General features: G+C 59.3%; 2 protein-coding genes across 8 annotated transcripts; both read right to left on the reverse strand.

Moving 5' to 3' along the window:
• Positions 1–1,189: 1,189 nt before the first annotated feature.
• FAM174C (family with sequence similarity 174 member C) lies at positions 1,190–1,959 on the reverse strand. Its single transcript, XM_074163816.1, has 2 exons — positions 1,670–1,959; positions 1,190–1,349 (listed from the first exon to the last, which is right to left on the reverse strand). Exons 1-2 carry the CDS (start codon positions 1,954–1,956, stop codon positions 1,190–1,192), a joined length of 447 nt encoding a protein of 148 aa, XP_074019917.1. The 5' UTR covers positions 1,957–1,959.
• A 3,267-nt stretch (positions 1,960–5,226) lies between these two features.
• CIRBP (cold inducible RNA binding protein) lies at positions 5,227–10,031 on the reverse strand. Of its 7 annotated transcripts, none has more exons than XR_012463647.1 (9): positions 9,931–9,983; positions 9,162–9,270; positions 8,964–9,070; positions 8,430–8,568; positions 8,253–8,337; positions 8,073–8,137; positions 6,320–7,632; positions 5,613–5,697; positions 5,227–5,379 (listed from the first exon to the last, which is right to left on the reverse strand). XR_012463647.1 is itself a non-coding variant. In XM_074163916.1 (7 exons), exons 2-7 carry the CDS (start codon positions 9,262–9,264, stop codon positions 7,616–7,618), a joined length of 516 nt encoding a protein of 171 aa, XP_074020017.1. In that variant the 5' UTR covers positions 9,265–9,332; positions 9,931–9,986; the 3' UTR covers positions 6,320–7,615. The 7 variants fall into 7 exon arrangements, 2 of the variants coding, with proteins under 2 accessions (XP_074020017.1, XP_074020016.1); XR_012463646.1 differs by having other exon boundaries at positions 6,320–6,436; positions 9,931–9,980; XR_012463649.1 differs by lacking the exon at positions 6,320–7,632 and having other exon boundaries at positions 9,931–10,031.
• Between the last annotated feature and the right edge of the window lie 13,517 nt (positions 10,032–23,548).

Raw genomic sequence — 23,548 nt, forward strand, 5'->3', positions numbered from 1 at the left:
ACCCATGAATCGTCACCTGTTCCTGCTAACCCTGCAACTGCAAGAAAACTGACACATTTAACTCATTCCCAAAGCTATTCCCTGTCTGAATTAACCCCACACCCTCCCCAGACGAGCTCCCCCAGCTCCCACCACATCAGCGTTGATTACAGAGACACCTCCCAAAGAAGCAACCGGATAGTGCAGGAAGGAAAGAGGATCAGCCCGAAAATGGAACCCTCTCGTCTGCTATTTGAAGCCGTGGTCAGCAGGGAGAGGGATGGGAGCACCTATAAATCGCTGAGGGGCCAGCAGACACAGCCGCAGCACTTGAGTCCAGAGCAGAAAGATTTCAAACGCTGAGCATCCCTCCAGGAGTTACGTTTTCCTGCACCGATAACAGCGCCCAACGCAGCACCGTTTAACCAGCAGCTCCGCCTTTCCCCAAAAACACGTGTGAAGAAAACAGGTTTGGTCCCCTTTTCCCTGCCCCAGCTATGGAATGGTTTGTACTGTTAATTAATAGTCATTATAAGCAATTATAAAAAAATAAAAACTCAAGCACTGGTAAGGTGATTCCGCTGGACTTGGTCCATCTGTGCAGCCAGCGGCACCGGTCCCATGTCATCTGGAAAAAAAAGAAGACACCCAGCATCAGAGCGAGCGTGTACACGGCGACACAGATCACTATGGCCTCACGACGGCTGGGGGAGCTGGGAGGCCGGGCAGTGACACGCTGAGTCGCATTCCTCCTCAACTTTAAACACCACCCTCCAGAGAAACTCAACCTGGGCCGAGAGCAGGAATGGATGCCCCACTGGGACCACGAGTTTTAGCCGCAGTGTGACTTGGGAGCAATTCCTAAGCTGAGAAAAATGGGAGGTTTTGTTTTCCTGTCTCGCTTTGGGAGGTCAGGCTCGGCAGAAAGGCTGTCTCTGCCTCCCACGGCCCCGCTGAACACCAGGCACAAAGCGGTGCTGGTCCTCTCGGCAAACTGGGGTATGTCCCTCCCGGTACAGAAAACTGAGATAGTTTCTGAGAGTATCTCACCAGAAAGGTGAGATAAAGTCCATGTGCCAACAGGGAGAGATCACACATAGCAGGTTAACTGATGCAGGTCTGGTCACAGGATCTGCACCAAAGCTCCCACCTCTTCAGAAAAGGGGTCTCGGCCCCTCACCAGGGAAAGAGAAATGGCCCAAATACCCGCCTACCGCCTCAGGTTCCTCGTTTCAAACACGGTGTCCTCGTCGCTGTCGAGCGAGGCCATCTCGATGTTCTGGTCGTAGCTGGAGAGAAGGCCGTACTTCTTCCGCTGGGGCTTCTTCAACCTGGAACGAGTTTTGGGCTCATTTCTGGGTCCCTCCGACCTGGGACAGAGAGAGGGCAGGGTGAGGGCGCCGCCACAGCACGGCTCTGCGGGGCCTTTATCGGCCAGAAAAGCAAAAATAACAGCACCAGGAGACGTTTTATCACCACTAATTACCTTAGGTAATTAACAGTGGGGTGGATTTACGGCAGGATTTCACACGTGCTGCCAGAGGGATGCACAGGGAAGTGCCCGGCAGAGGGAGAGAGGGGGGATCCAGGGATAACGGGGCACAAACCCAGGGCCCGGGGGGGAAACCGGGGCAAGGAGGGACACGGCCCCGGGCCGGGGGGTGCCCGGGGATCACCGGGCCGCACTCACCGGAACGCCCGCAGGAGGAAATAGAAGGCGGCCAGGGCGGAGAGGGCGCTCAGCACGTACACCGCCCGCTTCAGCACCGGCAGCCCCGACCCCGCCGGCAGCACCGGCCCCGGCGGCGGCCGCCGCCATCCCGGCGTCGGGTCCGGCCGCGTCCCGTTACCCGCCGCCGGCCGCGCCGCCTCCGTGCCGTTGAGCGGGCTCGGGGCGGCCGAAGGAGCGGGGGAGGCGGCCCGGGAGGCGTGCAGGAGGAGAAGGAGAAGGAGGCAGAGGGGCTCCGGCCGCAGCATGGCCGGGCCGGGACGAGCGGGGCCTCGGCGGAGCGGCGGCGGGACGGTGCGGCGCGGAGCAGGCCCCGTCCGGGCCCGGCGGATCCGCACGGTGCGTTCCGGGGCAGCGCCGTTCCGGGCCGGCCCAGCCCGCGCAGCCTCCGCCGATCCCCCTCACAAGGCCATTTCTCCCTCAGGGCCGCCATTCCCTCCTCCCAACAGCCGCCACAGCCTCCTCGGGGCCGCCCTCTCTCCCTCGAGGCCACCGTTTCCCCCTCGCAGCGAGACTCCCTCCCTTTAGGCCGCCATTTTCCCCTCAGGGCTGCCATTCCCCCCCCCTCACAGCTGCCACAGCCTCCCCAGGGCCGCCCTTTCTCCCTAAGGACCACCGTTTCTTCCTCACAACAAGACTCCCCCCCTGAGGGCCACCATTTCCTACTCTGGGTCTCTGTGTCCCCCCTCACAGCAAGACTCACTCCCTCAGGGCCGCCATTTTCCCTTCAGGGCCGCCATTCCCCCGCCATAACGGCAATCTCCCAGCCAGAGGTGACCACTGCTTGAAACACAAGCATTTTGAGCATTTCTAACCACCACCTTCTTTCTCCACAGGACCCGGGGGCTCTGCTCACCCCTATGAGCTTTCCTCTCAGGGAAGAGCCAGGAGCTGCCTGGGCGTGAAGAAAAAAGGACATTTTGGCTGAAAACGGGTCACCCACTCCCAGCAGATGTCCCATCAGGCCCACGCAACAGGGTTTTACGTCCAGCCCCCAGAGGTAGCTATTCCCCTCATTAATGCACTGCCATAATTAGCGATGCCAAAATAACAGCACCTCAAACTAGGCCTCTATTTTTTTTTTTGCACCTATTAATTATTCCTGTCTGTATTTAAGCATCTAGGCATCCTTGCTTAGGAAGGTCTTCCGAATAATGCTTTGTAAGTATTTACAGTTTAAATGTCACCCAACTGCATTTTTTTATCAGCAAAGGTTTCCCACACCCTCATGCCCCTTTATTTAATATCATCCTTCATTAACATGCAAAAATCCTCACCGGTGAATTGCTGGATACATCGCCCAAAAGTGTGTCAGCTGGTTTCTTTTTTTAAACCCTGTTCACTTAGATAATTTGAAAAAAAAAAAAATAATAAAAAGGGTAAAAAAAAGAAGAAAGTAGGTTTCGGGAAGCAAGCTGGATTGTCATTGCCACTCCACGAGCACCAATGCCCCAGGGAATCGATGGCTTTTGGGCAGCAAATGCCCCACTGGCACCTGATTGAATTCCTTTGTGCCCAGGACCCCCCAAGCAAGAGAAATTTCTTAGCAAGAGCACAAGTTTTTAAAGCTTTTTCAAGTATTTCTTCAAAGGCACTGGGGCTGTGTGAGCAGGATTTTTTTTGCATCATACACTGCTCTTGGAAGACTGTCCTTCAAGCGGGGTGTAACCAGAAGCCAGAAAAGTAACAGTCAAAAAAAAAAAAGGGGGGGGAGAAAAAAGCAGGAAAAGAGGATAAAGCTATCGACTGTGTTCTTTTAACCCAGGCAGGAGAGCAGCAGAGACCATCAGAAACCCTCTCTCTGCCTTCACATCGCCGCCTCCTGCCCCATTCTCTTCAAAGCTGCCCCAAACACATCTGCAGCCGCCAGGATGAATCCTCCTCGTTACCGAGCTACATTTCCAGGATTTAATGGAGAATGAGAACTTATTCCTCACATGCCTGGGTTCAGCTCGTGAGGGTCTTGGGAAGGCGGTGATGGCTTTGGCTTTGGAGCCCCAAAAAGTGCCAGACACAGCTCAGAAGGGAGCGATGGAAGCTGCTTCCACCCCACAGCGTAGCACCAAAGATGACACCCCGAAGGGCAAAAGGACTTTCAAGGACGGTTTGAGTTCCAGCGTGATGTATCAGAAAACATCACCATCTACTCTGGAGAGATCTTATGATCCACGGCATGAAAAAGGTGGAGTCAAGGACCTGGAGGAACTCGGCAACCAGCGCTCGTGACTTCATTACGAGCCAGGGACAAGGCAGCAAGCGAGTAAAAAAATTCCAAACAAATACTCTGCACATACAGAAGAGGAAGGAAGGGCAGTTTTTCTGGCTAATTTAACTTTTTGATGATGGGACTTAAAACTGGGCAGGGGGAAGCACCGATCCAACCGAGGTGGGGTTGGAAAGCGCCATCTCTACAGCACAGGCCAAGGAACACAAAAGGCTGAAAATCTTCCCAGTAACTTCTGTTTACTGGCGAGCAGGTAAAGTTTAGTAGAGCAGAGTTAAATATTTTATCACCACCAAGGCACAAACTTCGTGCAAGGAATCCCAAATTCCTTTGCTCTGTGCCCAACTTCCACAGAGCTAGAAAAGCCCCATCACTCGCACCCGGCTCAGGTGTGGGAACCACCAGTCAGGTGTTTGGACACAGCAAACAAAATTACAGCCGTTAACAACCCAGCAGTAACGAACCTTAATTAACCACCACAACCCCAGTGTTTTAACTCCTGCACAGACCCGTCTCTGCAGAATACAACAGACATCATGAAAAGGCACCGCCTGCTAATTAGGGAGGGTGGCTCCAAGTCCTTTATTAGCCACTGCCCCACAGAGGAATCAAAGTGACCAGAGTTAATTTGCTAATAGCCAAGTTGTGGCATTTCAGACTTATATAGTTTAACTCTAGTGATCCCCAAACCCAACTGTGAAGTTTGCCTCTGCCTTCACTGAGATGGGAAAGTACCCGAACACACAGAAATCACCAGTTTCAGACAGGAAAGTTTCCCATCCCACCTGAAAATTTTAAGGTGTACAACTCTGTGAACAAGTGAGGAGCAGAAACATCACACCTCAACTTGCATCACCAAAACAATTACTCTAATGACTATGAAAGGAAACCATTATCCAAGCTCAAAAAAAAAGCTTCAGCAAATTAAGACTGCTGTCACCATTTCACCCACAGCAGCGGCTCCTCTCCCACGCAAACACTGACCCCACATTTGTCCCATCACTCACCCGATGGAGCCCCTCAGATGCAGCTGCGTCTCAAGTCTGGCAGATGCACGAACTTCAGGTAATTAAGCCACTAAATTGAAGGTTACAATGATGCAATTGAATTTCTTCCTCACACTAGCCCTTAGTGACAGGTTCCTCCCCATCCATGTCCCCAAAATACAACAGCTGTGGTTTATTCCTTATTTTTAACCAGGCTCCACACCACAGAACTGGGTTTCTACTGTACGCCTTGGCCACAACCCAGTATTTCCCCACAAAAGTACTACAGAGATTCAATTTATTTTTTTCCACATTATTTTATTCTAGCTTAATTGACTTATTTCCTCCTTCAGTTGACCTGTATAAAACCCAGTCACAACAGTGGCCAAAAGCTCTTCATCTCCCTCTCTCCCTCCAGTCAACGGCTGCTCCTTCTCGGTCTTCTCAGATGCCTTTTATTGCTGGAAGAGAATGAAGATGGTGATTTTAAAGGCAGAGGGGAAATTTTCACCTAGAAACTACTAGTTGGACTGTTCCCCACTTGGGAGAAGAGCTCTGGGACACGATGAGAGAGGCCAAAGATTTTTTTGGCTTGGGAAAGGCTACCCGGCACAGGCTGGAGTCACCATTCAAGGGATGGACTCGTCATTCAAGGGACGGGACTCCCATCATTTGGGGGGCAAACAGTCCTTACCTGGTTGGCCAACTCGCCTCCCGGCCCCGCTTCCTCGGAACCTCCTTCCTCAGGGTGCCCCCGGCCGCCTCCGTCTCCTCTCACCCTGCCAAAGCAACGGGGCGTTAATAAAACCATCGAGCAGAGCCTTCTCATCGCCCCCCGCCTCCCCCCCGACACACCGCACAGGAGGGTTTCACCAGCCGCTCGCTGAACCCACCACACGCCACAGAAGCACAGTCTGGGAAAAAAAACTGTTGCGGGGCTGGCTAGTGCCTTTGATACGCCGGCCAGCGGATCATTTGCTCCCTAAGCAGAGAGTTAACCACTCGGACATGGCCGCTTAGGAAGTGTGGGCTATGGGAAAAAGTTAATGGCAACAAGTAGGATGGCAAAGAAAGCTACAATTAAAAGTGAGCAACTTTAATGAAGTCTAGAAAGAGTCTCGATAGATGAACACGGATCGAGTCAGGGAATTCTTGTTTCCCATCTTGCTTCCGTACCTACTGGCAAGACATGACGGCATGCCCAACTCTCATCTGTGGGACGCAAGTTGTGCCACAAGCCAAAGGTTGCGTACGGCATGGCTTACAATTATTAGTTTTTTTTTTTTTTTTTCCATCGGTTGACCAAAATTGTCAAAAGGACTATTTCACAAGGTACATTAAGACTTTCAAAAATGAGCTCTCAACAAGAGGAAGGATGCGGACATGAGCAAAAGGAGTTACCTCGAATTACAGGACTATTTCCACATATGAACTAGCCAAGAGAGCAGCTTTCGTCTCAGAGGTTTCTGTTGGAGGCACAACACTTCTTTTCTCCAAGGACACTGCAGTTTCCATATGCTAGCAAAGAATTCTTAGAACTTGTAAGGCAATGACAAAGCTAGCTAATTACGGCAATTTACCTACCATTGCACACCCCTGGCACCCTACTAATGAGGCCGGTGACTAAAGGACTGGTTCTTGGCTACAGCGTTTCAGTGTAGGCTATTTCAGCATTTTACGGAAACATCAGTTATCCTTCCTAACACCAGCCTTCCCTCCGCTTCCGACTGTCGGTCCTCTGCCTCTAGACACGTTTCACCATTCTTATGTGCAGGTATCTGACAAATTCACATGTCAAGACCAATTTAAGATTAAATTCTAACAACTGGTCGATACATCTGGCTCTTACACCGTCACTAAGGCTTTTCTCTCCTCTCTGTCTCTCAGACTGTTCTTCATCATCAAGGATTGTGTTGTGCAATGAAATGTAAATGTCAGGAGCAGAGTTCATTTCAGACGGTCTTTTAATAGGCTTCGTAAAGCCAAAGAAAACTGTATACAAGAATCCTTTACCACTTCAAATACAATATCAATGGAATATGCATATTTCTTCCAGTAAAAAAGGACAATATAAATAAACATTTTCAAGAACCTCTTTTTTTTTTTATGGTAAGTTTGCAAGTCTATTTCTGGGTAATTTACATCATTACAACAGTAAAAATACCGTTATGCAGGTTGAACATACAAGCAAGTTTCTCTTTAGATATATCAAGGTGGTTTGCCTTCCAATTTGTACCCAGGCTGCATTCCTACCTTGCTACACTAAAGGAATGTTACAAAAGACGAAGGTAATGCACTTAAAAAAAAAAAAAAAAAAAAGAGAGTCCACAGCTTGTTCAGCTTCCAGTGAACATTGAATTAAAGGTCCTTTCTATCTCAAAAGAAAACTGAATTGGGGCCCCAACTTCACAACTTTAAAAAAAAACACCTTGGCTCATCATGAAGGATAAAATAAAATCTGAAGTGCTTTCAAAAAAGATTAAAAACACTTGAAAGCAGAGCTTTCTTTAAAGAAAAGTCTAATTAGACCATCTTATTATCAGAAGCTGTCAGGCTGTGTTTGACAAGATTAGAACTGATAATACTACAAAAGTGAAAATACAAGTAGATGTACTACACAATAACGATTTCAGCGAAGCTCCAAAAATCTTTATAAATACAGCCATTGGAAGGACGATCTTGAGTCAGGAAGGATTTTTACTCGTTGTGTGTAGCTGAGGACAAGAAGCAGGCACAATTGTAAAGGCACTGAAGCATAGACAAGTTCCAGCATTTTACTCCCTTTGCATTATTTCCGAAGCTAGTGCTAGTTGGCTACACCGTACGAGAACTCCCCCACCCTTGATTAAAGTTTGTTAGGGCATCCGAGTTTGGGCTTAGTCTCAAGCTCGAGGAACGTACTTTTTTTTTTTAAAAAAAACTTGCTTTTTGCCTTAGATCCAAGCAACTCCTACACATGCATTACAAATTAGAACTTTTAACCAGCACAACCACGTCCAAAGCCTGACAGATTTGGTTCTTAACGGGCCAAGAACAGACATAGCGGTACAGTCCGACTGCGCCGTACGGCGTCTCCAGACTCGAGCAGAGGGTGAGAAGGTTTAGAGAGTGCCTACAGCACACGTACAGCGCTCCCGTTTGAACCAGGACTTACCGTAACTGTCGTAGCTGTCTCTGTAGGAGCCTCCCGAGGACCTCTCGCCATAACCACCTTGACTCCTGCTGGAAAAAAGCATCATCTGCTTTAGAATTGCTCTGCCATTTATTGATGTCAAACCGGCAACGGGTCTTCAAGAGCCTCCCAACCACCCGCCAGCAGCCGCAATGCCTTTACCTGCTATTATAGTAGTCTCTGGAGCCATTGTACCCTCCACTTCTGGAGTCAAATCTGCTTCCGCCATAGCCTCTGTCCCCACCGCCTGCAACACACACCGAAAATGGTGATTTTTAAACATTCTGACAAATAACATCACCACCGCAGGCGCTGCGAGTCACACACACACACACTCACCTCTGGAGAAGCCACGGCCCCGACCTCTGCCGCCACGGAAAAAGCCTCTGCCCCCAGAGGAGCCGCCTCTGTACCCACGGGATCTGTTCTCTGACGATTTTCCAGCCTGATCAACTCTGATCTGACGTCCATCTACAGACTACCCAGAAGAAAAATATAAACCAGGTCAATATTTAGATATTTAAACAGCAAAGCACACATACAGTGAGTTAAACACCTTCACTGCCAGGTAAGCAGTACCAAAATTTAGTAAGTTCTACAAAGGTCTTATTTTAATGCCACAACTAAGCCAACTACACAGTAAATTCACATTCAAACAGTAAATACAGGCAATTCCTATAAAGCATCACTATTTTTCAATCGTATATGTTAAGTCGTGGAACTTTAACAATTTCCTCCTTGTTACTTATATAGTTCTATTGCTTTGAAACACTAGATTTATCTGTTTTTCTGTGTGGCATTGAACAGAGACACATCTTTCAGACTTCTCTTGCTCCATTTTAAGGCAATAAAAATGCTCTGAAGCCTCCTCACCTTTCCATTCATGGCCATCATCGCATCTTTAGCGTCATCTATGTTTTCAAAAGTAACAAAGCCAAAACCTCTGGATCTCTGAGTCTCTCTGTCTTTCACCACAACAACTACAAGGAGGGGAGAAAGAAATAACGCATCAGCACCGGGGCAACCCATAGGGTTTATAGAAGCCCCCCCAGCTGGGCGCTGCCCTCTTACCTTCTGAGATCTGTCCGTATTTAGAGAAGACTTGTTCCAATGACTGCTCATTGGTGTCAAAACTCAGCCCGCCGACAAAGAGCTTCCCTTCGTCTGATGCCATTCTGACCTGCAAAGGCGATAGGTTCACAGTCGGTATCTCGGAATCATCAATCCCACGACGTCTGGACGCTTAAATCGGTTAAAAGGCCGCCGATAACGCCGCATTCTCGTTGGGGCACACGCTCAGGCCCAGCGAGGCACAGGGACACCCTCTGGGCCGGCTCAGCAAAGGCAGCCGCCGCCCACCGAGGCCCGCAGCAGGGCTCGGGGCACCGGCAGGGCCGGAGGCCGCCCCCCCCCCCCCCCGCCCGGCGGCCCCACCGCGCATGCGCATCCCGCCGCCCCGACCCCCGCCCGGCCGCGAGACCCCCGCCCCTCCCTCACGGCCCGCCCCCTCAGCGCAGGCGCGATCCGAGGCCCCGCCTTCCCGCCCGCCGCCATTTTGCACGGTGGAAGCTCGTCGCCATTTTGTTTCCGAGAACGCGTTTCACCCCTCCCCCGGGCCCTTCCCCCCCTCATTGGCGGCCAGGCCGGACGGCTCCACTGGGCTCCCCGCACCGCCGAACACACCCTATGCCGCGGGACGGCCAACCCGTTCCGGACTCCCCCGGGTAGCAAGCCCTCCGCGTTTCTAAGACGCATTTCCTTTAGCCCTAGCACCCAGAGGCTCCCCGGCCCGGCCCGGCCCAGCCCAGCCACAGTCCGCCCATCGCGGCGGGCGCCTTACCAGTGCCCTGGAGGTGCGACGTCCACAAAACACTTCAAAGTTCCAGCGCGGTGTACGCTGAGGCTGGCGGGGCGGCGGCTTATATATGGCCACGCTTGTCCCCGCCCACATCATGAATATGCAGATTAACCCCCACTGCAAGGCGGGGCGACTGACGCCACCAAAGCGCTGCCGCCGCCGCCCCGCCTGATTGGGCTGAACGTTATTAATATTCATGAGCTCTGCCGGTGGTGGCGAGGGGCGGGGGGAGCGCAAACAAAACCCCTCCGTCCCCTTGGCCCCTCCCACCTGTGGGCGGGGCACGGAGGGCGGCGCCGATTGGCCGGGAGCGCGGGGAGGGTCGGGCGGGAGAGCCCCTGTGAGGAGAAAGGAAGTGGAGGCACCTGATTGGCCGAGCGAGGCTGCTCCGGCCCCGCCCCCCGGGGGGGCGTGGCCGCGCTGCCCCAGTTTCGCGCCCTTCTCGGCAATGCGGCGGCGGCCGCAGACAAAGGGGCCGCCTGAGGGGACCGCCGCCATCTTGGGCGGCGAGCGCTGCCCGCCGCGGCCTCCCCCTCCGCCGGCCTGGCCTCCCGCCCGCACCGGGCAGCTCCTCTTCCCCCCCGCTTTCTCTGAGAGGGGCGCCCCGCGGAGACCCTGCCCGTCTCCGCCTCTCCCTAAGCCTCGGCCCTCGCTACCGGAGCGCGGCTCCGTGGCATGGCGGTAGGTCCGCTCGCCCCTGGCAGGCCCAGGGTCGCCTCTCCGTCACCCCCCAGGGCGCCCACGGCAAACACGCTGCCCTCAGAGCCGCCTGGGGAGGCCTCCTTCCTCCCTGCTCCGCACGCTGAGGCGGCCATCCCGCCTTCCCCGGCTCCTGTGGCAGCCCCGGGGGGGATAATCCCTGCGGCCGCCTCCTTTGAAGCGCTGCCGCCGGGGCCTCTGCACCCCCCTCATGCTTGGGAGAGCACGGCACAATGAATGTCAAAGGCAGCCCCGTCGCTGGTTCCAAAGCATAAATGGTTTCTTTTAAACAATAATAATAAAAGGACTTTGCTGAGCCCGTTTTCCATTGAGATGTTTAAAAGCCCACCCTGGGTTTTTTCTAGGGTAAGAATGTCTTCAGCATTAGAAACTTCCTTACCGAAAGAGGAAACTCTCTGGCAAAGATAACCACGTGTCTCTGCAAAGGACTACTTTGGTTTAAAAAGCCTTAAAGATAAATTTTTCCAGTCTTTCGTACAATAAGTGCAATCGTGTCTAGAAAATGCAGAACAGCACATCTGAGAGGAAGAGCCGCAAGAGGAGAACCGTGTCGCGGGGAAGGAAGGGGGGAAGAAAGCGGAGCGAGGACGGGTCCCTGGAGTCACCTCGAGTGTCCCTGCAGGACCTGCCACATCAGCTCTGCCTGGGAGAGCGCTGACACTGCGACAGGGCTCGATTGCAGTTCACAGCAGGAGTGTGCACAGAGACCCATCCTCCTCCCTTCCTTCCCCCCCATCTCCTCCATCCTCCCCTCCTTCCCCTCCATCCTTCCCTCTTTCCTTCCCCTTCATCTTCCCTTCCTTCCCCCCATCCTTTCTTGTTTCCTTCCCCTCCATCCTCTCCTCCATCCTTCCCTCTTTCCTTCCCCCCATCCTCTCCATCCTCCCCTCCTTCCCCCCATCCTCTCCTCCATCCTTCCCTCTTTCCTTCCCCCCATCCTCTCCTCCATCCTTCCCTCTTTCCTTCCCCCCATCCTCTTCTCCATCATTCCCTCTTTCCCCCCATCCTCTCCTCCATCCTCCCCTCCTGCTGCTCAGAGAGCAGGGTCCCACAGCACAGAACCACCGGGGGTTACTCAAATCAGGGCTGTTTGTTGGCAGATAATGTCATCGATTTTCCTAACTGAGCGCTACAACAGAGTGAAAAGAAGCCTCAGTGAAATGCAAAGTCGCCTTCTGCCCACTATTGTTCTGTAAAAGCAGCAAGTGCCATTCTCTGCCTCCCAAAGTAAGGAAATGGGACTTTTCCTCTCACATTTGTTATTATGCCTTTTGGGGATCCACAGGGGGAAGGGTTGTTTTGTACACAAGTGTGCATAGTAATTATGAAATCCCGAGGACTCTCGGTATTGCACTCTGCCCGAATCTCAGCTGGTTTACACCCAAAACCAGGAGTTTCGTTACCCCTCAGCGCGGCTCCTGTCTGCGGGCTGGGGGTCACGGCGCCACGGCTGCCAGAGCGCTCGGAACCCTGTGAAAAAAAACAATATTGATGAGGCACCGATCTAGTATTATTATTATTATTTTCTTACCCTGAAACAACTTACTAACTTTCCAGTCCTGAGAGCAAATTCACAACATTGAATAATGATAATATACACTTAACTATATATATAATATATGTCTGATACTTTTTGCAGTAAAAGGAGAAGAAAAGGTTCACCACTCAGAAAACGTTAGAGTAATAGTTGAAAACAGAATGAAACTCTGAATAGAGGGATAAAGTAGTACAATATTTTATGCAAATGAAAAGGCTCTTTTCCTGATTTGAGGAGGGTATTTCAATTCCAAACTCTGGGTTTGAATTATTGAATAATCCTGGGGGTTTTATTTAATTCTACCTAATTTTGCAGGGGGCTGCGTGGTACCCGAGCACAGGCTGTGGCCCGGAGGAGTGACGAAGCTCGTCTGTCGGGAAGCAAATTGATTTTTGCCCTTCAAGAGGGAAGAGGAGAGCCCAGCCCTGAGCTCACCTCCCCGGCACCTTGATTAAATTAGAGACGCGTTAACGAGAGCACTTCTGCTCCAGGAGGAGGGCGGATGGAGTCACCTTGACGCACAGAGCCATCTTCTGAGTGGTGGGAGCGATGGACGGATGGATGGACGGACACCCTGGGACGCTGGAGGGGAGGAGCAGCACCGTGAGGGACAAACACCCTTTTTCTTAATTCTTTTTAATTGTTTTTACTCCTTGGGCAAAGCTGGCGCAGGTTGGGCGTTTTGGAAATATCCCTGTTCACTGCCCTGTGCCAGTGAATGGCGATGGCAGCTCTGCCCGGATTTGTCCCCAAAAGTAGGATTTTGAGCTCATTTTGGGGGCGCGTCGGTGCCTTTCCTGTGACTCCGCCGGAGCCGCCCCCGGAGAGGCTGGGCCAAATGGAGATCTCTCTGCTCCCGTCCCAGTTCTGGGGATCTCTGGGGGTTTCGTCTGCCCTAGATCTTCCTGTTCTGACCCCAGGCAGGAGCCGCAGCCCCCTGGGGAGCCCACCTGGTGGGCTGCACCAGTCATTATGGCAGTTAATTAAGCAATCATGGAATCACAGAGTGGTTTGGGTGGGAAGGGACCTTAAAGCCCCCCTAGTTCCCCCCCCTTCCCTGTGCAGGGACACCTCCCACCAGACCAGGTTGCTCCAAGCCCCCTCCAACCTGGCCTTGAACCCCTCCAGGGATGGGGCAGCCACAGCTTCTCTGGGCAACCTGGGCCAGGCTCTCACCACCCTCAGGGGGAAGAATTTCCTCCTGATATCTCACCTAAATCTCCCCTCTTTCATGTTAAAACCCTTCCCCCTCCTCCCGTGGCTCCCCTCCCTGATCAAGAGTCCTCCCCCCATCTCTCCTGCTCCTTCCCAAGCTTCCTGCAGGGTCTCCCTGCTCCCCGAGCTCCCATGGTGTGGAGAGACGAGGTCTGTCCCCTTGTCCCCTGACCCTTTCTGTCCCCACCGAGGCCGCCCCTGGGTGAGACACCGAGCCGGGTCCCAGCCTGGGAACTGGCAGCCCCAAAACCCACAGGAAAAAAAAAAAAATAATTAAAATATTCCCTTCTCTCCTACTGCTTTCCCCGAGGGAGTTGCTCATCCAGCTTTGCAGTTTGGAGAGAGAAAAAAATAAAAAAATAAAAGCCCTGACGCAATCGTGCGGTTGCCATGGCAATGGCTGCGGCTGCGTTCTCCTCCGCCCGATGGTTTGCCTGGTTGTCAGGACAAAGCCAGGGCGAGCGCGGGGACGGGATCTGTGGCCGGGCTGGTGAATGGCGGCGGGAAACCTGGCGTTGGCGCATAGTGCTGGGGGGGTTACGGCGGCGCGGGTACCCCCAAACCTGGGTGGGAACGTGTTCGGTTCCCAACCCACCCCGGTGAGAGGCCTTGGCCATTCCCGGCTTTATCTCCGTCCTGTGCATCCTCCCATCGGCTCTGACCATCCCCTCTGGAAATGGTGACCGCCAGGGCCCCCCGGTTCCCCGTCGCTCCCTCCCCAGGGCGATTCCGGAGCCGGGTACAGAGCGGTGTCACCTCTGAGGAGCAGCACGGGCTTCTCCCAGGGGCAGGTGCCAGCGGGAGACCAGGCTGCAGGCAGGGATTGGGGATTCGGGAGGCAGCGGCCCCGCAGGGGTGCCGAGGGCATCCCCGGTGGGAGGCACAGCCCTGCTGGCACCAGTTTGGAGCTGGGGATGGGGAAGGAAGGCAGACCCCCTGCCTGTTCCCCCACCTCCAAGAGCGGAGGAACAGCCCAGCTCGGAGCCATCAGCCCCAGGCAGCTCCTCCAGGAGGGTCTCCCGACCGGCAGAGCCTGATCCCGTTGGGTTATCCGCTGTCCCAGAAGGAGGAGGAGGGACATGCGACCCCTCCCTGGGAGGACGGCAAGAGCCAAAGCCCAGAAGGCAGCCCCCCCCGGACCATGGAAATCCGGAACGATGCTCCGCGTCTCTGGAGGGGATGTGGGGCTGGGGATGCCGATGCCCCTGGGCTGAGGTTGGGAAAGGGTTTGGGATTCGGGTCTGGGGATGCCAGTGCCCCCAGCTGAAGTTCAGAGGGAATTTTGGGCCGGAAATGCCATCAGTGTCCCAAGGCTGAGTCTCAGAAAGGATTTGGGATTTGGGGCTGGGGATGCCGGTGCCCCTGGGCTGAGGTTTGGAAAGGATTTGGGATTTGGGGCCAGGGATGCCGGTGCCCCCAGCTGAGGTTCAGAGGGGATTCGGGGCCGGGAATGCCGGTGCCCTGAGGCTGAGGTTGGTTGGGAAGATGGTGAAAATAGCATGTGGTTACCATGGCAACAGCGTAGATGGCTTGGCTCTAAGCAGCAGTTTCATCGGGGCCTGACGCTGCGGCTTCTCAGCCGGATTACGGAAAACTAAACCTGGGGTTGTCACATCACCAGTATCGGCCCAAATACAGCCGGAATTTAGAAACAGCCTAACACAAGCGGTGTCGTCACACCTCAAAAACTGCATTTTTGGGGTGTCTCCCCAGGTCCCGCTGTGTTCCCCTGCGCTGGGGGCCGTCCTCAGCCCCACTGCCTGCAGAGCCCAGGCGGCGCCCCGATAACCCCGGCCCTGCTGCCGTTTGGGGACATTTGGGGGCGTTTGGGGACATTTGGGGACATTTGGCTGATGCATCACAGCTTCCAAAGCAAACTAGCCCCCCCCCCAGACAGAGGTGGGGGTCACTGTGCCGCAGGAGACCCCCAGCTGCCCCAGGAACCCCGGCGGGGTGAGGTCAGTCCCTTCTGCCGGTGTCCGGAGGTGGGGGTCTGCCCCCAGTACCCCCCCCTTCCTGAGTCCCTCAGGGTGGGAGATGCGGCCCAAGGACCCCACAAATGACCTTCCCCGGTGTGAGCACCCAGTGGCCCGGCAGGGCAGGGGGGGGCTGGTAGTCTTGGAGCCCCCCAGGTCCATGTAGAGTGGGCTGGTGGTCTCAGACCCCCCCCCCCCCAGGCCTGCACAGGGGGGGCTGGTGGTCTCAGACACCCCCCAGGGTGGGCTGGTGGTGTTAGACCCCCTCCCCAGGGTGGGGGTACCCCTCAGTCGTGCCTCCCGTGGGGCAGCCCCCCACCCGGCTGCAGGGGGGAGCAGAGTTTCCCCCCAGCCCTGGGCGGGGGGGGCTGCAAACACCTTCCAGCTGGGACGGCAAAACCCGCAGATGGTTCTGCACTGGAAATCTGCCCCCCCCCCCCCCAACCCCCCCGGAGCTCCGAAAGCGCTGGAAACCCGCTGATTAAACACCCGGGTGCTGCCCCAGAAAAGCCGAGGCCCCCCCCGAGGGGGCGGCTGCGCCGGCGGCTGGACGTGACCCGCTTCCCAAGGTGGCCGGAGGGAGGATGGAACCCCCCCGTGTGGCACTGCCATGTCCCCAACGCCCCCCCCCCCCAGCAGCAGGGACCACCGGGGAACGCCGGGGACAGAGACCAGCCCCCCCCACCCCCCCCCCCCGCTGCTGTAAAACCCCAGCAAAGGAGCACAAGCTCCAGCCCCCCCCCCCCCGCCAGCCGCTGGGAATCTCGTCCCGGCTGCGGGGGGGGGAGGTCCGGGGGGAGATTGCATTTTTAACAGCATTTCTGCAGCCCCCTCCCCTGCCCTCGCCCCCCCCCCCCCCCGGCAGCTCCGAGGCTGGGGGCAGCCCCTGGGGTGCTGGCGTGGGGCGGGGGCTGCGGGGGGGGGGCGCTATTGTTCAGCACAGGCAGCTCCGCAGACAAAGGGGGGCACCACGGCTCGGGGGGGGGGACACAGGCTGCGGGGATCTGGCAGCGGTGGGGGGGACCGCGTGGGGGTGTCTCCGCCAGCCCCACGGAATTCAACCCTCCGCAGGATGGGGCAGATACAAACCAGACCCCCCCCTCCCTAAGGACTGGGGGGCTGCGGCAGGGGATGTGTGGCTGGGATGGGGGTACGGCTGGCACGGGGGGGGGACAAGGGGTGGAAAAACCGTGGGTCGGGCAGGAGAAGGGCAGGGAAGGCAGCGGTGTGATGAGTTCTGCCCGGCCTCAGCGCCGTGGGGCAGAGCCCGGGGCATCCATCGGCCCCAGGTTTGTCCTCACTGTCGCTTGAGCAGGTGTGGGGCAGGCGTGGGGCTGGCCCCGGCCACTCACTGGCCCCAGGGCCGCCTGGCACAGCCCCGGGCCCGTCGCCGGTGGCCACTGCAGGGCACACGCTGCAGGAGCAGCTCTGCCCCGCTCCGGCCCGGATTTTGGCTCCTTTGGGGACCCCCATGCCCGGGTTGGGGGCCAGGGTGGCCGAGGAGGACCCTTTGGCCACCGGAGATGCCTGGTGGGCCCCCCCCCCACACTGGCTACTGCCCCACGGGCCGGCATTTGCCCAAATGTGGGACCAGCATCTCCGGGATGCAGGGGCCACCCACCCTGAGCCCAGTCGTGGCGGGGGGGCCGTGGGGCTCGGTGCCAGGTGGGCGGTGGGGGCTGCAGCTGGGGTGCTCCCCCAGCCCTGGGGTCGGGGGGGGGGACACTGACTGCTGCCCGGTCTCCACCCCCCCCACACCCCCGAACTGTTCGTGTTTTGGAAAAAAAAAAAAAAAAGAAAAAAGCGTTGAGATCCGGGAAGCGGGGGCCGCGGTTCCTGTTTTAACGCCCACGGCTCTTGCACTCGCCCCCCCCCCGGGGGGGCTGGCAGCGGCATGGGGGGGTGCGGGCCTGGGCCGGGCTCTGCAGGGCTCCCGGGGACCCACCGAGCCCCCACCCAAGGCACCCACAGCGGGGGCGCAAGGGGGCGGCGGGGGAGAGGGTGTTTGCCTGCAGCCCCACTGTGGCCTCGCTGCGCTCTGCCCCACGGCGCCCACGGTCACACCCTGCCCCACAGCACCCACGCCTGCGCTCTGCCCCACGGCGCCCACGGTCACACCCTGCCCCACGGCACCCACGCCTGCACCCTGCCCCACGGCACCCACGCCTGCGCTCTGCCCCACGGCGCCCACGGTCACACCCTGCCCCACAGCACCCACGCCTGCGCTCTGCCCCACGGCACCCACAGTCACGCCCTGCCCCACGGCACCCACGCCTGCACCCTGCCCCACGGCACCCACGCCTGTGCTCTGCCCCACGGCGCCCATGCCCGCACCCTGCCCTGCCCCACGGCACCCCTCAGCTGCAGCGCTGCCCTGGGGGGGGGTGTGTGTGCAGGCCAAGAGAACCTGCCCCACCCCGGTGTTTTTGCCACCCAGACCCCCACCCCATCCGGTGTGGGGCTGTGGGTGGGTGAGGCTGTGCCGGGGGGTCAGTGGAGCCTCGAGGGGAGCTGTGGGGTGTGGTGGGAATGTGGGGGGCAGCTACTTTCCTATACCCCCCCCCCACTGTACCCTGGCAGCACCCGGCTCCCCACAGGCTCGGCTGGGCCAGCGGAACCCGATGCTGACGGGAGCGGGGTGCAGTGTGTCTTGGGGTGCAGCGTGTCCCGGGGTGCAGTGTGTCTTGGGGTGCAGCATGTCCCAGCTCCCAGCTCTGCCACCGCTGTGACCCCCCCCGGCACAGCTCCCCCCTCCCAGGAGCAGAGGTGCCGGCAGGAGGGCGATGCCCCCTCCATCTCTGGTGCCCCGGCCACGTCTCTCTGGGGGTGTCCCCCATCCTGGGTCCCTGTCCCCCCGCCACCCCATCCTGCCCGCTGCCCCCCAGGACAGCCCTGCCACCCGCCGTCCCCCTGTGGGTGCCCGCGGTGCCGGGGGGGGGGGTTGGGGTGGGGTGCTGAGCACTGCCGTGGCGGTGGCAGCAGAGGGCACCCACGCTACACGCATGGCACCCATCCTGCCTGGCACCACACGCGTGTGCTCCCACCGCCCACGCGTGTAACCCCGCAGCCCACGCGTGTGATCCGGCCACGGCCACGCTGCGCTCAGCGGCACCCGGGTGCCACCCCGTGCTGTGGGGTCCTGTCCGTGTGTGTCGTCCCCCCCCAGCTCTCAGGCGAGACCCCGCTCTGCGGCGAGGCCAGGGGCACCCCAGGTCCCGGCTGTGAATGGGGCCGATCCTGGTGCCCCAGCCCCCCGCAAACCCCCCCCGCGGGAGGGCTGGGGGCTGCGGCCACCGGCCACATCGGGCTGTTGCCCACCCACATCCGCAGGGTTGGACACGTGGCCGCAGCAGCGTGCAGAGCCCCTGGCCGTGGGGCCAGCCCCCGCCTGCCCGAGCCCCCCCTGCGCCCTGAGCCCCCCCCCGGCCCACACAGGGGGTGGTCGTGGTGCAAACACTCAGGGTCTGCGGCCGCCTGGCTGAGCTGGAGGTGGTGGGTGGTCCCGGGGCTTCCTCGGTGCAGGGCCCAGCTCCAGCCCCCTTGAGCCCCCCCTGAGCCCCCCCTGAGCCCCCCCACGCCGCCAGCCCCCCCTGCAGCCACCAGCGGGCTGCCATTCTCGGGGTGGTGCCAGTCCCAAAACAGTGCCAGGCCCCCGAGCGCCCCGCAGCACCCAGCGTGGGACCGTGCAGACGTGCAGACACACGCGTGGACAGGCATGCACAGGAACATGCGTGCACAGGAACACGGACCCAGACATGTGGGCACGCAGGGGAGCACAGCCCCAACCCAGCACAGGGGCCGCTGTGGGGCAGACAGGGGGTGCCTGCCAGCAGAACCGCCTGTGCACACACCCGTGCTGCACCCTGACGGCGAGAACCGCCTGGCACAGCCTCTGACACGCCAGCGACACGCGTGTGTGCACACGTGTGTGCAGCAGGGCCAGCCAGCCCCACCGCCATGCAGTGATCCGTCAGAGGTGGTGGCAGCGTGAGCCCTCCTCCCTGTCCCCAGGTGACTCTGCCTGGGGAGGGATCACATGCCGTCCCTGTGCCTCAGTTTCCCCACTGCGGCTGGTGGCCCCCGGGGCTCTTTTGCAGGAGAGGAGCCAGACGGTGCCAGGGGCCCCGTCTGCCGGCTCTGCCCCAGGCTGGGGTCCCCGAGCAGCCCCGCACCCCCGGGGCACGCTCAGCTTTGCACATGTGTGCACACGCAGGGCACACATGGCAGTTCCCACATGCGTGTGCACACCTGGACCCCCCCCCGTGCGTGCTCCGCATGGGGACAGCTCACACCCACACCCCAGCCCTTGCACACACATGCTGCCTGGCTGGCAGCCGCCATGCACACACGTGTGCAAGCACACACATGTTGCCATCACACGCGTGCACCCCATCAGCACACACCCACCCCCCCCCCAGCCCGGCAGCGTGCGCCTGGGCCCCTCAGCAGCCCTGCACCCCCGCTGCGCCCCACTGCAGCGTCTCCCTGGCAACGCTCCGGATTTATCAATGGAGACACTGCGGGAAAACGCGCCCGGAGAGGCGGGAGGAAGGCGGGGGGGATGGAGGGGGTTGGCTGGGAGCTAGTGGGGGACAGACGGGCAGCCGTGGGGGGCTGTGGGGAGCTGAGGTGCAGGAGAGGGCTCTGTGTGTGTGTGTGTGCAAGGCCAATGCACATGCACATGTGGCGGGTCTGTGGTGTGCACACGTGTGTACAAGAGGAGCTGCAAACGGGGGGTGGGGGGGGGAGCTGGGTAGTCTGGCTCTTCCCCACACGCCTTCTCCCACGGTTTTCCCAGCCCCATGGCACCCCAGCAGGCACCGCGGGCTGTCGGGGGGGGGGTCCATGCCCTGTGTGGGCAGGGGACATGCCATGGGGGGGCCAGGAGAGGATCCTGCGGGGAGAGGCAGCTGCTCCCTCCCCATCCCGGGGGCCGGTGGCAGCAGCGAGGGACAGAGCCGGTGGTGGCCGCCCCCGGGTCTGGAGGGGGCCAGGGCTGATGCACAAGAGCAGGGACTTGCACTCTTGGGTCCTCTCCCTCGCTCTGGGGGGGTGGAAAAAGGGCTGACACTGACACGGGGGGGGGCATTTCTGCTGGGTCCCCCCAGAAAGGTGGGGAAGTGCCGCCTGTCCCTTCGCGTGCAGGCCGTGAGTCAGGGCGCCCGACTCTATTCTTGGTCCGTCCCTGAGTCAGCGCGTGGCCCCGGGCAGGACGTCCCGAGCCCCACACCCCGCCGTGGGGATGGGGAAGTGACACAGGGACCCCCGGGGTGGCAACGTCCCCAGCCGTGCCACAGGACCCGGCACCCTCGAATGGCTCCCACCAGCCCCAGGGCTCGGTGCCGCGGCCCCAGTGCTGTGCCAGGGCTCGGCACGCTCCCCGGGGACATCGCGGGCAGAGCCATGGCTCGGCCACGACCTGACATCTGCCTCCACTTGGAGGCTCCCGCCGCGGCCCCGGGGGACGGGACGGGGAGCGGTGCCATCGGCGCGTTGGCATCACGCGGGTGCAGGGGGGGGGTCACAGCCCGGGCAGGCTGGAAAGGGGCAAAGAGCAGAGCCGGGGCAGCGGCACATCCCTGGGAACACAGCGGGGGACAGGACCCAGGAGGGAGACGGGGCAGCAGGGGTGGCATCAGGAGGGTCCTGGACCCACCAAGGGGTCCGGCTGCCACGTGCAGGGTGGGGGGGCTGATCCCCCACCAAAACGTCCTGTTCTGCCCCAAAGCAGCGGCGAGGCCTGAGCTGGTGGTTGGGTCCGTGGGTGCTGGGGGGGGACGGGTGCGGGGGAGGGCAAGCAGCCCCCGGCAGGTCCTTGCCCGTCCCTCAATCTCCTCCTGAGCAGCGACCCCACGTCCCCCTGCCTCAGTTTCCCTCTTGCCCTGCTCTGCTGAGACCGAAGGGTTTCCTGGCACGGGGCCCTGCTGCGCTGGCACAAGCCCCAGGGGACACTGGTGGCACCCGCGGGCACCCAAATTCCCCCCCTGCATCAGCCCAGGCACCTCCCACAGGAGCCGCAGTCGCCCCACACGGGAACGAGCGTGAATTCATGCACGAGCCCCCAGTTAATCCCTGCACGGAGGCACCAGGAGCTCAGGCGTGAGCTCGCTGCTCACACACGCGTGAGCGCACCGTTCCTTCACGTGCGAGCACGTGCCCGGCGCATGCACGATTGTACACTCGGTCTGCAGACGAGCACCCAATTAATCCACGCGTGAACATGCAATTGGCTCATGCGTGATGCCCAGCTGCTCATGCCTCAGCACCCGGGTTGTACCCGTGGGACCCGGTGAGGGTGACCCCCGCCGGAGGGGGGACACCCGACCCTGAGCCCGCAGCCCCCAGAGCCAAGCCAGGGGCCAACAGGAGCCACCGCGCAGCCAGCGCCCACCTCCCGTCCCCGTCACCCACTGAAGGAGCCCCCGGGCGAGCGCAGCCCCCCGCGAGGACACGGTGGCTGAGATGAGGGGGGACAAGGGGGGGCTCAAGCCTGGGGTAGGGCCGGGGGGGGAAGGTGTTTACTGAAGTGTTTGTTGAATTGTTTATGTTTTCCTCTTCCCCAGTACCCAAATCGGTGATGAGAAGTTTGAGTTAATTGGCAATAAATTAAATCAAGCAAAAATAATTTCTGAGGTGAGAGGGCTCTGCCGGCAACACCTGGTGCCCCTGCGCCTCGGTGCCAGCCCCAGCCCCACTCACCACCCCTCCCCGGGGCTCATGGGGGCTCACCGGGGCTCGTGGGGGGCACAGCCGGGCTGGGGACCCCCAAGGTGCCATGCCAGGTTCTGCCAGGGTCGCATCGGCAGCGACCGGTGCCTCTCGACCGGTGCCTCTCCCAGCATCACGCTGCCACGACGTGATGGATGTGGTGCCCTGCCATGGGGGGAGCACGGGTGGGAATTGCCCCATCCCCCTCCTTCGAGGCACCCGGGGCACTTTCCCCAAGCCCTCCCAACCCCTGCACTTCCTGCCCTGAGCAGGAGCAGGGGCTCTCCCCCCTGTACCCGGCGCCCCGAGGCCGCGGGGATGGGCATGGCTGCCCACGTACGGGGCCGTTCCCCGCAGCCGCTTCCAGGAAGGGCTGTAGGGGAGGAGAGGGGGACGGCGGGTTCGCACCAGCTCAGCACTTTCACAGACCTCACCAGCCCTGTCACACGCCTGCTCACACACACGCGCACGCGGGCCCCCAGCCAAACCCACAACACAGCGGAGAAAAGAGCAAAAAGGAGGAAAAAAATAATAATAATAAAAAAAAAAAAATCCCGTAAGCGAGTGACCCTTTTTCCAGCCTCACCACAAAACATTCCTGACATTTCGGGCCATGCCGGCGAGGGCATGTGTGTGCGGGGGGCCCTGGGTCATGCCTGGGACACGGTGATGGGGACGGTGACGGCACAGCCCCACCGAGGGTTGGGGCGATGGACCCTGTGCCCGGGCGCAGCATCACTGTGGCACTCGCAGCCCCCACCCAGCGCTGGCTCTGCCTCGGTGGGGCCGGGAGGAAGCTCCTTTGGGCTGAGAACGGACAAAACTTGGAGCAGAGATGGGACATGCAGGTCAGGGGCTTGGGCAGCATCTCAAGGGGTGCAGGACCGGGATAAGCCGGGCGGTCGGTAGCCCCATGGGACAGCTTGGCTGCCCCCCAGCTCGCTCCCAGGCCAGCGGGGCACGCAGCCGAGCCGCAGGGTGCCTGGGCAAGCCGGCCGCGGCTGGGCAAGGTGGTTGCCTACGGTTGGGTTTTACAAGCCACCGGCCAGGGGAGAGGCCGCGCGGCCCCAGCCCAGGTGAGCCCGGACCCGGGAAATCCCCAGCAGCTGGAGCCAAGCGCCCGCCCGGCACCGGCCACCGCGGCTCCTGCAAAGGCGCCTTCACGCCGGGGCAAAAAGCAGGTGTTTGGGGATGCCCGGCCCCGCCAGCTCCTGGTCACCCCTCCCTGGTGTATGGGACCCCCAGACCCCATCCTGCCAGCCACAGGGCAGGGCTCGGTGCCCGCCGGGGACTGGCCGTGCTCTCCCTCCCAGCAGGAGCGGGACGCCCGGCTGCTGGCCTAGGAAAGATCTCCACCGTGCCCGGAAACTTGCTGACTTCTGAAAAACGGGGCTTGGAAATAAAACCTCAGCGGAGGTCCCGGGGACGGGGGGGCTGGCGGCAG

Source organism: Numenius arquata, chromosome 25 (genome assembly GCF_964106895.1).
Source record: "Numenius arquata chromosome 25, bNumArq3.hap1.1, whole genome shotgun sequence".
NCBI classification, from domain to species: Eukaryota; Metazoa; Chordata; class Aves; order Charadriiformes; family Scolopacidae; genus Numenius; species Numenius arquata.

Bases quoted from the DNA above. Each gene is read 5' to 3' on its own strand.
- FAM174C (XM_074163816.1), bottom strand. From the start codon at position 1,956: ATGCTGCGGCCGGAGCCCCTCTGCCTCCTTCTCCTTCTCCTCCTGCAC. The intron at 1,350-1,669 runs GTGAGTGCGGCC...TCTCTGTCCCAG, and splicing joins TTCCTCCTGCGGGCGTTCCG to GTCGGAGGGACCCAGAAATG.
- CIRBP (XM_074163915.1), bottom strand. From the start codon at position 9,264: ATGGCATCAGACGAAGGGAAGCTCTTTGTCGGCGGGCTGAGTTTTGAC. The intron at 8,569-8,963 runs GTGAGGAGGCTT...TCTTCTGGGTAG, and splicing joins TGATGGCCATGAATGGAAAG to TCTGTAGATGGACGTCAGAT. The intron at 8,141-8,252 runs GTAAAGGCATTG...GCTTTTTTCCAG, and splicing joins AGAGACTACTATAATAGCAG to CAGGAGTCAAGGTGGTTATG.